Consider the following 13,076-nt stretch of genomic DNA (forward strand, 5'->3'; position numbering starts at 1 on the left):
CTGGCGTTTCGTGCATTGGCACACGTGCAGAGGCAGAGCGGAAGATGACCGTTCACAGCACTGACGCCCCAGGAGCACCCTCCTCCCCATCAGATGTGGCAGGATCCCTCCGAGAGCCGATACAGCCCTTGGCCCTTGCCCCCCCCCCCATCTGGTGGGGCAGGGGAGGTCGAAGACGAGTCGGCTTGCCCTCCAACCGGCCTTCTTGAGACAGCCGAGCTCCCACCGGAGCGGGGCGCCAGAACCTGGCCAGATGGCCACTGCCTTCTCCCGGCCTCCACGAAGGACTGCTGGACCCACCGCACCGGTTGCTCCCAGAAATCCTGGAGCCGAGGCTTCGGCGCTGGAGGGCACACAGGCCGGGGCTGTAAGATGGAGAGGGGACCCAGAACACACACGACGCGGCCGTGACCCTCCCCTCGCTGAGGGAGTTGCAGGAGCGGCTCAGACGACGCCACGCTGCACCCAGGGGCAACTCGGACCGCAGGTGCCGGGCCCCTCCTGGCCTTGGGCAGTCCACGGGCCTCGCCTCGGCCCTTTCCCTCTGGAGAGCCAGGGCTGGCCTGGGGTGCCTCTGCGCATCGGCCGACCGGCCAGCCAGCCATACTCAAGTCCGTGCTGGCGCAAAGGCGGTGGGGAGCGCCGTGGGGGACGCGGAAGACCTCACCTCCGCCCGCCTCGGCTTCCCGGGCCTGTCCCGGCTCCGCGGCTCCCGGGCAGCCTCACAATTCTGCGTGGCGCTTAGCCTGCTTCTCCCGGGCTGCCAAGCGTGGAGCTGTTCCCCGCAAGTCCCCGCCCGTCGGCTCTGCCTTCTCCTGCTCCGCCGTGGGAGACTCGCTCGCGGGCTCCTTTCCGACCGCCGCCTCCCTTCCTCCGGGGGCCTCTGCCACGGCTGCTGGGGGGACCCGGACGCTCCCCTGGCTGTAAATGGTAAACTCAGGCAGGGGAGGAGCCATCACGCTCAGGAAGTCATAGGCAGGAAGACGGGGCTTCCAGTCTTCATCAGTCAAGGTGGCTGGAGGAGGAGAACACATTGACCAGCACAGAAACAGAGCGAGTCAGAGGGGGCCTCCCGGGCCATCTAGTCTGACCCCCCAGCTCCAGCCGCCTCTGCTCATGCAATCCCCAACAGGTGCTTATCCAATCTTTCCTTGGACGCCCTCATGATGGGGCCCCAACCACCTCCCTAGAAAGCCCATTCCATGTCTGAAGGGTCCCAACTGTCAGGAAGTGCTTCCTGGCATCCAACCTGCAGCCTGGTTCCCTGAGCTTTGCTCCATTGGAATGCATCCTGTCCTCCATTGCAGGAAAGAACAGCTCACAGTCCTCCTCCAGATGGCATCCCCTCACAAACCTATACGTTGCTAGAAGATCCCCTCGGAGTCTCCCCTTCCCCAGGCCAAAAAGACCCCGTTCCCCCCATCTCTCCTCCTATGCCATCCCTCCCAACCCGGCTTCCACTCCTGTGCCCCTGCGCTGAGCCGATTCCAACCTAGCTCTGTCTCTCCTGTAATGTGGAGCCCAGAACGGGTCGTGTTACTCCAGCTGTGGGTGCACCAGAGTCGTGTAGAGCAGAATCAACACCTCCCTGGATCCGGAAGCCTCGCTTCCAAGGATGCATTCCAAGGACGGCATCACTCTGCCGGCTCACCTTCGGCTTGCTGTCGACGAGTCACTGGGCCACTTGCCATTTGGACAAGAGACCTCCAAGGACCATTGGGAAAAGGTCTCCTGGAGCCGAGCAAGAGCCCATCCAGCTCAGCACCGTCGATCCCACTGGGGCTGGCTGGATGGCAGACACACTGGCCGAACCCGCCCGGGCAAAGCCATGCCCCTTGGCACTCTTGGCATGGCCCTGCCATGGTGCCCCTCGCAGCCCTGACACGGACTCTGCACTCACCCCATCTCCCTGAGGAGGGCACCCCCCATCTATGGGGGGGAGGCAGGCCTACGGTTCTCTCCCTCCACCTACAACTCTCCCAGGGCTTCAAACGGCATCAGCACAAAGTGCCCAGCCAAGTTTTAGGTTTGATGGTCTTGGAGCTACGGAGCTGGCCGGCAGACGCACATTCTCTTGTCTCCAAGGGGTTCTAGGCAGCCTGCGACAATTCAAAATCCCAGCAAAGCAAAGCAAAGCAAAGCAAAGCAAAGCAAAGCAAAGCAAAGCAAAGCAAAGCAAAGGCCAAACAAGCAGCAGCAGAAAACTGCCATGCGAAAGCAGTCGATCTAACTAGAACGTTTCTCAAAATCGAGGCTGATTAAGGTGCGCACCGATGTCTTCCTAAAAGGATGGCTTTCACCACTAAACAGATAGACGCCACTTGCAAGGAAGGCCCACAGACCTGGGTGGAATGCAGAGCATCTATTTGGCCTGTCAAAAAGCGGCAGAGACGGAAGCAGCCACGCCTGGTCCCAGTTCTGGCCACCGTAACTAAAGGAGCCGGACCGGCCGGCTTGCAAAGGCTGAGCTTGGTCCAGGCTTTTCCTTTGCGGAGAGAAAGCGGGTGAAGTTCTACCGCCCCCTGGTGGTTCAATTGTGTGGACCTTCCAGAGCTGCCAGAATGCAGTTCCCCTCACTGTGGGCTCTGCCGGCCAGGGCTGATGGGACTTGCTGTCCAGCGTTGGAGCACCACGTGTCCCCTGCCATGGCTGTAAAGCCAGGCTGCAGAAGCCTGAGCCCAGAGGCCAGATCTGGGCCCTTGGGACACCCCCGGGGGCCGTGCGTCTTTCCTCCACCCACAGCCGTTTGGTGGGGCCCCATCAGTCCCCCCCACCGTCTAACCAAGGCTGAGTCACTGGCAGTAGGAACCTGAAGGTAAAAGCTGCGGGTGGCTTCCCCTCATCCTGGCCACGCTGGCCTTGCATTCAGCCCTGCTCCCCGTGCACGTGGCCCCCAGGAGCTCCTCCCAGGTGGGATTTGGCTCTTGGGCTGAACAGGTGTCATCACTCCTGCAGCAGAGCAAACTTTATTCTGTGCAAGCCTGAAGGACTCAGGACTCCCTCCGATGGACCTGTTCTCTCACTGGGCGAACGAGGTGTTCAGGAGGCTTCCTCGGGGCGTGCAGAGTCAGGAGAGCTGTTGCAGTTAAACCGAGAGCACCTTGCGGCCTTCCAAAGACAAGCAGGGTGAATAAGCCACCCCAAGCACACGGAGAGGGCAAAAAGGCCTACCACACCCAGCATGCCCACGGCTCACTGAGGTAAGCTGGGACCTGAAGCCCTTTCTTCTCCATCCAAATGTACCTAGGATCGGGCCCTTTATTGTGGTCTGATTTGTGAGCCCACAAATTGGTTTGTTTTAAAGATCCCAAGCCGAGAAGCCTGAGAATAAGCAAGGCACCCCACCAGCCCTAGAGCAGCCAAAAGGGGCACTGCTCAACACGGCGATTTTTAACTCTTGTTCCGACCCGTAAAGCATCTTTTTAGTGGTGGATCTGGAGTCAACCTTTCCCATCAAGAGTGTAACTTGTCCTAAGAACAGCCGAGTTCTCAGCATGCAAAAGAATAAGCAAACGCAGGAAGCAATCAGGAGAAAATTTACTCAGATCCTACAAACAGTGTCCCACCAAAGGACCAGCCCAGCCTGTGGAAATGCAGGACATCTCATCTTGCCGTGCTGTTTCCATTTCTCCGGCTCAGCTTGACCCGCACGGTGTCAAAAACTTTGCACGTAAGCAGAGCGAGAGAGCAAGGGACTCTGGTGGAGGGGCCTCGTTGCACGCTTATTTTATTTATTTATTTATAAAATTTGTATGCCGTCCATTACTTGCGTCTCTGGACGGCTTATGAATCAGAATAAAATAGATGAATTGACTATTCCACGCTGGAATAAGAACAAGGAATGACCCAGATGGGACTCAAACCCACAGTCCCCCGCTCCGGAGGCTGATGCCTTATCCATTAGGCCACTGGTCGCTTACCTCTTGGAACAGTCCGGCCGGTTTCCAGGTGCTCGATCCAAGCTAGGACGCTGGCCTCAGTGATGGGCTGATCGGGAGGAAACAGGAACACCTGACCCCCGGCATGGAGGCCGATCCAGAGCAGGAGAGGCAGGGGGGGCGGGAAGTGGCCCAGGTAGGACCTCAGGACTGCTCTGCCGACAGGCGTGTTCTCACTGTGTTGAGAAGACCAGCAGATTAATGGCACGTCGTTATCGGAAAGAGAAAGCACCTCATCTGACCTGCAAAAGCCCCCAGACTGAGTTGCCGGTCAGATTTGGGCAGGTGTTTGCTCAGGTGGTCCAGGGGCATTTTTGGTGAGGGTTCAGCTGCAGCGGTAGCCACAAGAACAGCAAGGCCAGGCACCTTAATTCTGAGGAATTTTAAAACTATCTCATATCCTTCTGTCACCTGGCCACTTGGAGTTTCTTAAAAGCACAGACACAAACACAGAATCAGGGAGGGAGAGAGAGAGAGAGAGAGTCTCATGAAACAGCTTTCCCCAAACTGAAAAAGGTGAGGCTGACGTGTGGGCTAAAAAGACAAGCAAATTTTTGTTTGAAATTTTCCTCGTCGGCATTTTTAATTTATAGGCAAATAGTAATTTTGAATCCTGGCTGAACTGCAGTGACTTCCAGGTGAGTGATCCAAGAGACAGTCCTACGCTAGGTGAGACACAAGAAACAAATCCCACCTTTCTGTGGGTTGAAGGACTTTCTTTCTGTCTAAACATGAATTTAACTGTGCTCTAAATTAAAGAATGGGCCATTCTGACACACTGCAATTTAGTTCAGATGACTGCTAGTGTGTTCCCCTTTTCCCACCATCCTATGCCCTTAGGTTGGGAATTATTGATAAGAAATGGAAATAAAATATAATATCAATCACCCATGGAAAATACAGCATCAATACATGAACTGAAATGACTCCTGATGGAAGTGAAAGAGGAAAGTACAAAAGCAGGACATCAGCTAACATAGAAACAGAGCGAGTCAGAAGGGGTCTCCCGGGTCATCTAGTCTGACCCCCAGCTCCAGCCGGCTCCACTCATGACATGCATTAAGTCATGCTCCCTTAATGCTCACGACAGCTGAGCATTAAGAAAACGAAACTCCTGACTGCAGAATTAAAGAGCTTTATTGCCAACAATGAAGAAATCAAAATTGTGAAAGAGTTTGTGCAACTTGTCTCAGTCATCCATTCAAAGGGACCAAGGAATTCGAAGAAAACTGAGACTGGGAAGGGCAACAATGAAGGAACTAGGAAAAAAATAATAAAATTCCCTGGAGACCAAGGCTGAGATCAGTCACAGCACTGTATGGGTGTGAAAGCTGGACAGCGAAGAAAGTTAGCAGGAAGAAAATGGATGCATTCGAAACATGGAGCTGGAGGAGAGCTTTGGACCCTGGACTGCCAGAAGGACAAAAATGCGGGTCATGGATCAATTCAGACCCTTCCCTAGAAGCAAAAATGGCAAAACCGAGGCTGTGATACTTTGGGCACGTCCTGAGAAGGCCAGGCTTCCTGGAGGAGACCATCCCGTCAGGGAAGGTCGAAGGCAGAAGAGGAGGAGGAAAACCAAATATGAGATGGATCGAATCCATAAAGGAAGTCACAGCTGGAATTTAGGATTGCTGAGCAGGCTGTCCCAGACAGGACGTTTTGGAGAGCGGTTCATGGGGTTGCCTAAGTCAGAGACGACTTGACAGCACAAAACAATGGCAACTTCCTGTCCTTTGACAAATTGTGTGAAGCTGTGAAGGCCCTCTGTTTCTCAGGAGGGATCCTTAACTTGTCTAAGACTCTGGTAGAATGGAAGCCCATGAGACAGACTTCTTCTGTGGTGCTTCTGGAGGTTTCTCCATCCTGTGAATAAGCCTCTTTTGCTGTTATTTCCTGTCGGGATTGGAAATGAAAAAATATTTAAAGGCAATTTGGTTTGCACAGATGTGCATTTGCAAGCACGAGCACTGGGCCTTACTCTGGAGTAGACTAAGATCACCAGGCCTTACTCTGGAGTAGATTTACTCAGACCTGCGCTTGGTACAAAAAGGTCAAATGGGTAGGAATTGCATCTGTTCTCTGGTCTCCCCTGGACCAATATCAAAAGCGGCCCCTGAGGCACTTAAAAACTGGAATTCACCAAAAAACAAAAAATTTGACTGTCCATAGACTACACCTGCAATGATAAAGGGGACACCATTTTCAATTTGTACATGAAAAGGAATAGCAGACATATTTGTATATAAAAGAGATACTATATTTTTAAGATTCTGGCCAGAACTCAGAATATAAACATGAGTGGCCAAGTAGGGTTCCAAAAGATATTACATGGAATTAAAGACGAATAAAATAAAATTATAATTTGACAAAGTTTAAAAGGGTAGCTAGAGTTGTTTGCTACCCCAGAATCTCTCCCTTTGCTGGATTTGCTTACGGGCTTCCCCTAATTGCACCACAAGTCGAAGTATTTGGTCCAGTCCATGTTTAGATGCTTCTCCTAGAGACTTTAATAAGACAGTGAAGAAAAAGCATCTGCTGGAAATTTATTATCTTTTGCTTATCTTTTGCTTGGAAGATGATGGAAAAGAGGAAGATTTAAGGAAGAAGGAATAAAAGGAACGGTGGTGTTTGCAAAATTGTACAAATGAGCCATACGCTGCAGGCCTGAAGGTAGCAGAATAGATTTTCTCTATTCTGAAATTTTTCTATGCCCCTCCTAAAGTGTATTTATTTATTTATAAAATTTGTATGCTGTCCAATTACTAACGTCTCTGGACGGCTAACAGCATAAATAAATTGACGACCCACTCTGGCTGCAATTAATAAAATGCAATGATGCAATTCAATATTAAAACGTATATATTTATATATATAATTGTATATATAATTCAATATTTAAAACTGTATATATCAGGATATTCAAATTTATTTAAATTATATTTACAGGCCGCGTATAATTGCCGAGGCCAAATAATACCCCATAAGTGTTAGGGCTGTACCGCCTCAGCACCAACCAGAATGCCATCGCATTGCTTTAAGCAGCGATAGGCTGGTGTTTTGGGTATTTCAACCACTGAGAGTGTCTCCACTCTGGAATTCAGGCCTCAGGCCAGCAGAAACTCAGGGTTCTTGCTTTAACAGTTTCCTCTGTTTTATGAGTACATCTGTACTTCAACAGCTTTGCTTCTGGTTTATTTTTACAGCTTTCTCGCACATTGCCTCAAGTGGAGAAGCGATTACAAAGGGCACCAAGCAAACGAGCACTGAGCATCCCATGCCAAGCAGAAAGCCCAGAGAGACGCACGGTGTGCTTACAGGTTCAGCCAGCAGACGACGAAGGCTCCGCGGTGCCCGGCCTCGGCCAAGCGCCTCATCTCTCCTTCATCGCTTTTGCTCAGCGCCCCGTCGCTGAACAAAACAAGCAAGGGTTTTCCCAGCTGGAAGTACTCGGGCAGATTTCCCACAGTTATTTCTGGCTGTGACAGGAGAGGGGAAAAGACATTTCAAAAGGCAAGAATGGGTTCCAAGAATGCGTTGAGCAAGGGGCCATGCGATGGAGATGTTTGGGCCAGCTTGGGTTTAGAAACATAGAAATATAGAAACAGGGCGAGTCGGAAGGGGCCTCTTGGGTCATCTAGTCTGACCCCTGGCTCCAGCCGGCTCCGCTCATAACATGCCTCCCATGTGCATGTCTAGCCTATCTTTGAACACCCTCACCGTTGGGGCCTCAAGCACCTCCCAAGGAAGCCCGTTCCACACCCTCGGGGTCCTGACTGTCAGGAAGGGCTTCCTGGCATCCAAACTGAACCTGGGTTCCCTGAGCTTTGCTCCGTTGGAGCATGTCCTACCTTCCTCTGCAGGGGAGAACAGGTCTCTACCCACCTCCGTGTGACGCCCCCTCACACACCTGCATGTCGCCAACAGATCCCCTCTGAGTCTCCTCTTCTCCAGGCTGAAGAGACCCAGTTCCCTCAGTCTCGCCTCATACGGCGTCCCCTGCAAACCGGCCACCTGCTTTTCTGCTGCTCAGAAGAGGCACCAGACCCCCAGGTCTTCCTCCAACCAACTAGTCAGTGAGCAAAGCACCAAATGTCCTTATTAGGGGATTTCTTCACAGCTGGAGGGCTGAATATGATTTCAGAGAAGCGCTGGGAATTCTGATTCCCGTGTGCAAAGCCAAAAAGCGGTGCTGGAATGGACAGCCCATTGCTCTGATCCCGCAAGCCTTTTCTTGCATGCAAATGGAGACAAAATACTAAACATCCCAACTTATTTTAACTTAACCACCTCCCTGACCCTTGGGAGATGCATTTCCGCTTTTTAGAATGAGGACGAAGCTGCACAGAAGCTTTGAAGGCACCGAACAGCTAGTGGGCAGGGGGAAAAGGTGTCCTTTGGACCAGAAGAAATGAAAGGGTGCTCACGAAAGGGTCGAGCAGGGCATGCCGGATGGCCTCCACAATGTCTCCCGTGCGGAAACTCGCCAGCTCGATGACGCGTCTTCCCCGAGTCTCCAGCTTAGCAAGCAGCAGCGCCGGCAGGGGCAGATTATATTTATGGGAGCTGGAAAAAGCCCAAACGTATTTCCAAAATCTATTCAAACTGGGGTTGTCTCCTGAACAAGGAAATCTTTGCTGAATCTGCATGAGCTTTAAGTACTCAATCAATGAATCTACATATATTTGTGTATGAATAATGCGCTGTGTGTGTGTGTGTGTGTGTGTGTGTGTGTGTGTGTGTGTGTTTCAGCTGATCACAGGCAGCTGCACCAACTCGGAAAGGCATTCCACCGTGTGTGAAAAAGGGGAGCCACTGCCGATCCATCGCTGTATTAAAATGAATTCTATTAATAGAGGATGATGAAGATGATGATGGCATTGTAAATGACTCATGCAAGTAAACAGATTGTCCCATTAGTCCGGGGCTCCCATTTCATCAAACAATGGGTTTTTTATTTGCATATCTGTGTCCATTTCTGAGTGCCACATTTTAAGGAGGATGTAGACCAGGGGTTAGGCAACTTGGTGCTGTCCAAATGTCTGGACTACAACTCCCATAATTGCTGACCACTGGGCATTGCAGTTCAAAAAATCTGGAGGGCCCCAGGCTACCTATTCCTGGTGTAGGAGAACCAAAACAGGTCCACAAAGACTCTTTGGGCAGAGAAAACAGTTTTGCAAACAGCCCCGTTCCCAGTCCTATTTAGAATTTGGGCCCTGAAGTGGGAGTCTTTTTCATGCAGAGCAGAGTTCAACCAGTGAGCTGCACCTCAGTGCAGGGAACACAGTCTGGCTTCCAAAATTAGGTTCGCCGCCTCGCCCTTGGCGAGCGGAAACCTCTTGCTGGCGACCCAACCTCCATCTGGGGGCAAGCTGAAGTGAGAGGGCCCCCTAGCAGTGAAAGGGGAGAATTTCTTTCCAATCCCAGCCTGGTCACACGTGAATCACTCAATGCTAAACAAAAGCAAGCAAGCAGCATACAGATCCGTGGCGTCCTCTCCGCAGTAGATCCCGGTCACGACATATCCGTTTAGGATTCTTCCCGCTTCCACAAAAGCTTCTCTTTCTGCCAAAACAGACAGCCCAGCCTATAAGTATAGCGAAATAAGCAGTTCTCTTTCTCTTCCTCGGTAAAAAGGACCCAGTCTCTATGGCACTCTATGCATGCTAAGGGAAGTCTTTAAAATTTCGGCCAAATCTACCCTGCTATGCAGAACGGAGTGGGAGACAACGGGCCCGAAATTCTGCATTGTGCGGAATGACAAAGAGGCAGTTGCATTTTCCAATTGTCCTTCACAATAAAAAAGAAACCATGAAATCCTAAAGCACAAGAATGCGACACAGTATGGTGTAGTGGTTAGAGTGCTGGACTCCAACGCTGCAGGGAGCCAGTTTGTGGTTGCCAGCGCCAGGGACCCTGGGCGGATCCTGAGTCAGTTGCAGCCAAAGGTCCTGGGCCGGAAGGAAAGGGAGCTCCTTGACAGGGCTGCAGAACCGCAGAAAGCGCCCAGTCTGGCTTTACCGGGGCAGTGCGGGAGGCGCACAGAGCTGGCCCTTTGCCCCTGGGGAGGGAAGGCCCTCTGCCCCCAAGAGTCTCCTCTGCTGAAGTCGGAGCCTGAAATCAGCAGAGCTGCATCCTCCTTCAGAGTCGCCCTGTCAGCCTTTGCATTCAGCCAGGCTCTCCACCCCGTCCAGCGCCCGAGGGCTCCCCAGGTGAGGGGGGCTGGGGGGACCGCAGGACAGGCTTCCAGGTGGACCATCAGCTGCTGGCCAGCACATGCCACCAATGAAGAAATGCCTCCCTTTTACTCAGCTCTGCATCTCCTGCCGGCCGGTGCGTTTGCACGTCACGCTCTCCCACCCACAGTGGATTGGCTCTCCCACCACGACCCAGGATGGTGCAAGAGACAAGGGCTCATGGAGGGTTCTTGGCACGCCCCCCCCCCCCCCCCCCCTCCTTGTTCCTCCCAAGGACACGTCCTCCCCGCTGTGTCGGAGGGCTGTTTGCAGCTCGCCAACACTGCCTTCCCTCCACGCCTTTTTCTCTGGAAATCCCAAAAGCGGCGGTCATCTTGATGATCCCCATTTTGACAGCTGCGGAGAAGTGCTTCAGGGGAGCACAGGAGCACCTTGGAGTGGCTGCCGGCAGCAAAGCCCCTGGATGCCTCTGGCAACTGTCAAAAGGGACGCTTTCAGACCTAGACAAGACGGGGCAAGGACTGTCGCTCAGGAAGGAGGTGGCAGCTCATTTCTGCCCCGGCGGCTAGAGCCGCAGGGTTTGGGGAGGGGTGCGTGCCCCAAAGACCCCCTCACTTTGGCACTACCGTCTTGAGAATGTGCAAAAGGGCAGGCCACCTATTTAGAAGATGGCTGGCTTAGCTACCGAGGGGTAGTGATCAAAACGTTGGACTGGGACGCAGGGGATTGGGGTTCAGGTCCCCACTCAGAGGTGCCTGGGTGCCTTTAGGCTGCAGCCGCACCTCCTTCACAGGGCTGTTGTTCTGGGGATCAAATTGGAGATTTGGAGGGGGCTTCTGTAAGCCCCTGTGGGTTCCTTGCAAAAAGAGGAAAAGCAGGGTATAAATGTAAAAGTAATAAAAATCATTATCTGTGACAGCTATTGACATTAAAGCTCCGGTTTAAAAGAAGGGTTTGTGGCTGTTGTTCTGATGCACAGTTAGCTCATTTCTGACTTAGGACGACCCTAGTCAATAAACTCGCTTCCAAATGTCCCATCTTCCACAACTCCTGGAAACTGATGGCTGGGGCCTTCCTCTTCATCGGACTTCAACTTTCCCTAGCAGGAGGGTCTTCCCAGGGCGGCCTGGCTTCTCATGATGCGCCCAAGAGCAAAGAGTCAGAAGAGCGCTTGCCCCATCTCCTCATGGGGACCGCAACCCCTACAATGGCCCAGGGGCTGCTGCAGAGCCTCGTTGCCCCCCTGGTGGAAGGGGTCTGGGTTCACGTGAAGCAACGCACTCTGGGCGGCTTGGGTCCCCACTGATCTGGCAGGGGTCTTGCCTGGACCTGCCTCCATTCCCCATCCGTAAAGGGGGACAGTGGCCTCCCCGAGCAGCTGTTGGAAAGGAAAGGAAGGGCAGCTTCCACAGTCGCTCCTGTAAAGGTAAGAGGTGGCGTTATGCCTCCCGGGGTCACCTGCCTTTCCCAGCCTTGTGTGCACCCTCGCACGGCCCTTACCTTCCTTCATGGCTGGGTCAAACAGCCCCAGAACAGAAACGTTGTGGAACGGCGAGATTTTGACACTTAAATATCGTTCCACTTCTTCAGCTGTCGTCAACCTCACTGGACAGGGTGTTGTGCTTCTGAAGATGCAAACGGAAAGGAGATTAAAGGCGACGTCTTTGCAAGGCAGACATCGATTTCCTCCCTTTGCACCAGGCTGCAGCTCCGTTTTCTACAGGCCAAACGCGTTTACGGCGTCTCGTGCTGCTACTGCAGATGATACAACTTTGCTCGCAGAAAGCAAAGGAGATCTGCAGGGGCTCATCCTCAGAGTCAAAGAAAAAAGTACAAAATTTGGATTGCACCTTAACATCCAGAAAACAAAGATAGGGACGTCTGCAGAGAACATGCAGGTCAGAGTGCAGATCGACAGTGAGAACATCAAAACAGGAAAGGAATTCGACTTCCTGGGATCTAAAATTGACCAACGTGGTGACCACAGTCCTGAGATCAGAAGATATAGAAACAAAGCGAGTCAGAAGGGACCTCCCGGGCCATCTAGTCTGACCCCTGGCTCCAGCCGGCTCTGCTCACAACATGCCCACCATGTGCATGTCCAGCCTATCCTTGAAAACCCTCATTGATGGGGCCTCAACCTCCTCCCCTGGAAACCCTCAGGGTCCTGACTGTCAGGAAGTGCTTCCTGGCATCCAACTTGAACCTGGGTTCCCTGAGCTTGGCTCTGTTGGAGCGCGTCCTGCCTTCCTCTGCAGGGGAGAACAGGTCTCTACCCAAAGATGCATAGCACTTGGAAGAAATGCAATGTCCGACATGAATAACAACTGGAAAAGTGAAGATATCAGCCTCTCTACCAAATGCAGATTAGTCAACACAATAATTTTTCCAACTGCCACGCATGAAACTTGGACTCTGAAAAGGCAGCTAGAAGAAGGGTGGATGCTTTTGAATTGTGCTGGAGACGACTTTGCGCATCCCACAGCCTGCAAAAATCACAGACCAAGAAGACCAAGAATGAACCTCACCAAAAATAGCGCTTGAAGCCAAGATCACCAAGCAAAGACGGTCAGACAGCATAAAGAAGGACGCTGGGACGGACATGGGGGTCTTGCAGGAAGCAGTGCAAGGCAGAGCGGCCAAGGACGCGACCGAACGGCTGACGATGACGGTGACAGTGCCACCATCTCCCATGACTTGCCCAGATCTGCTTCCGTGCAACTCCCGGCCATTGGTTCTCGCCCTGACCTGGCCTTTGGCGCAAGAACCGTTCCGCTCTCTCTCCTGCACCCAAGCCTTTCAGATATTAAAAGGGCACTCCCAGGTCACCCCTAAATGTTCCCTTTTGCCACGGACACCCCATGGCCAGCTGGGGAGCTGCGCCAGGCCCAGAGCAGGCCCCGGGCGGGCTGGCCAGAATCCATGTGTCCGAGCTTTT

At 52.7% G+C, this 13,076-nt stretch overlaps 1 protein-coding gene across 1 annotated transcript in view; it reads right to left on the reverse strand.

Moving 5' to 3' along the window:
• Positions 1-722: 722 nt before the first annotated feature.
• TXNDC16 (thioredoxin domain containing 16) overlaps positions 723-13,076 on the reverse strand; it is a 43,243-nt gene continuing 30,889 nt past the window's right edge. Inside the window, exons 15-20 of the mRNA XM_044437093.1 lie at positions 11,639-11,763; positions 9,422-9,506; positions 8,366-8,504; positions 7,257-7,417; positions 3,921-4,114; positions 723-1,015 (exon numbers count right to left, since the gene is read on the reverse strand). Coding sequence (XP_044293028.1) covers positions 723-1,015; positions 3,921-4,114; positions 7,257-7,417; positions 8,366-8,504; positions 9,422-9,506; positions 11,639-11,763 — 997 coding nt within the window. The remainder of the gene's footprint in view (positions 1,016-3,920; positions 4,115-7,256; positions 7,418-8,365; positions 8,505-9,421; positions 9,507-11,638; positions 11,764-13,076) is intronic.

The sequence above is a fragment of the Varanus komodoensis genome, unplaced genomic scaffold (assembly GCF_004798865.1).
Source record: "Varanus komodoensis strain SLA01 unplaced genomic scaffold, ASM479886v1 scaffold3, whole genome shotgun sequence".
Taxonomy (NCBI): Eukaryota; Metazoa; Chordata; class Lepidosauria; order Squamata; family Varanidae; genus Varanus; species Varanus komodoensis.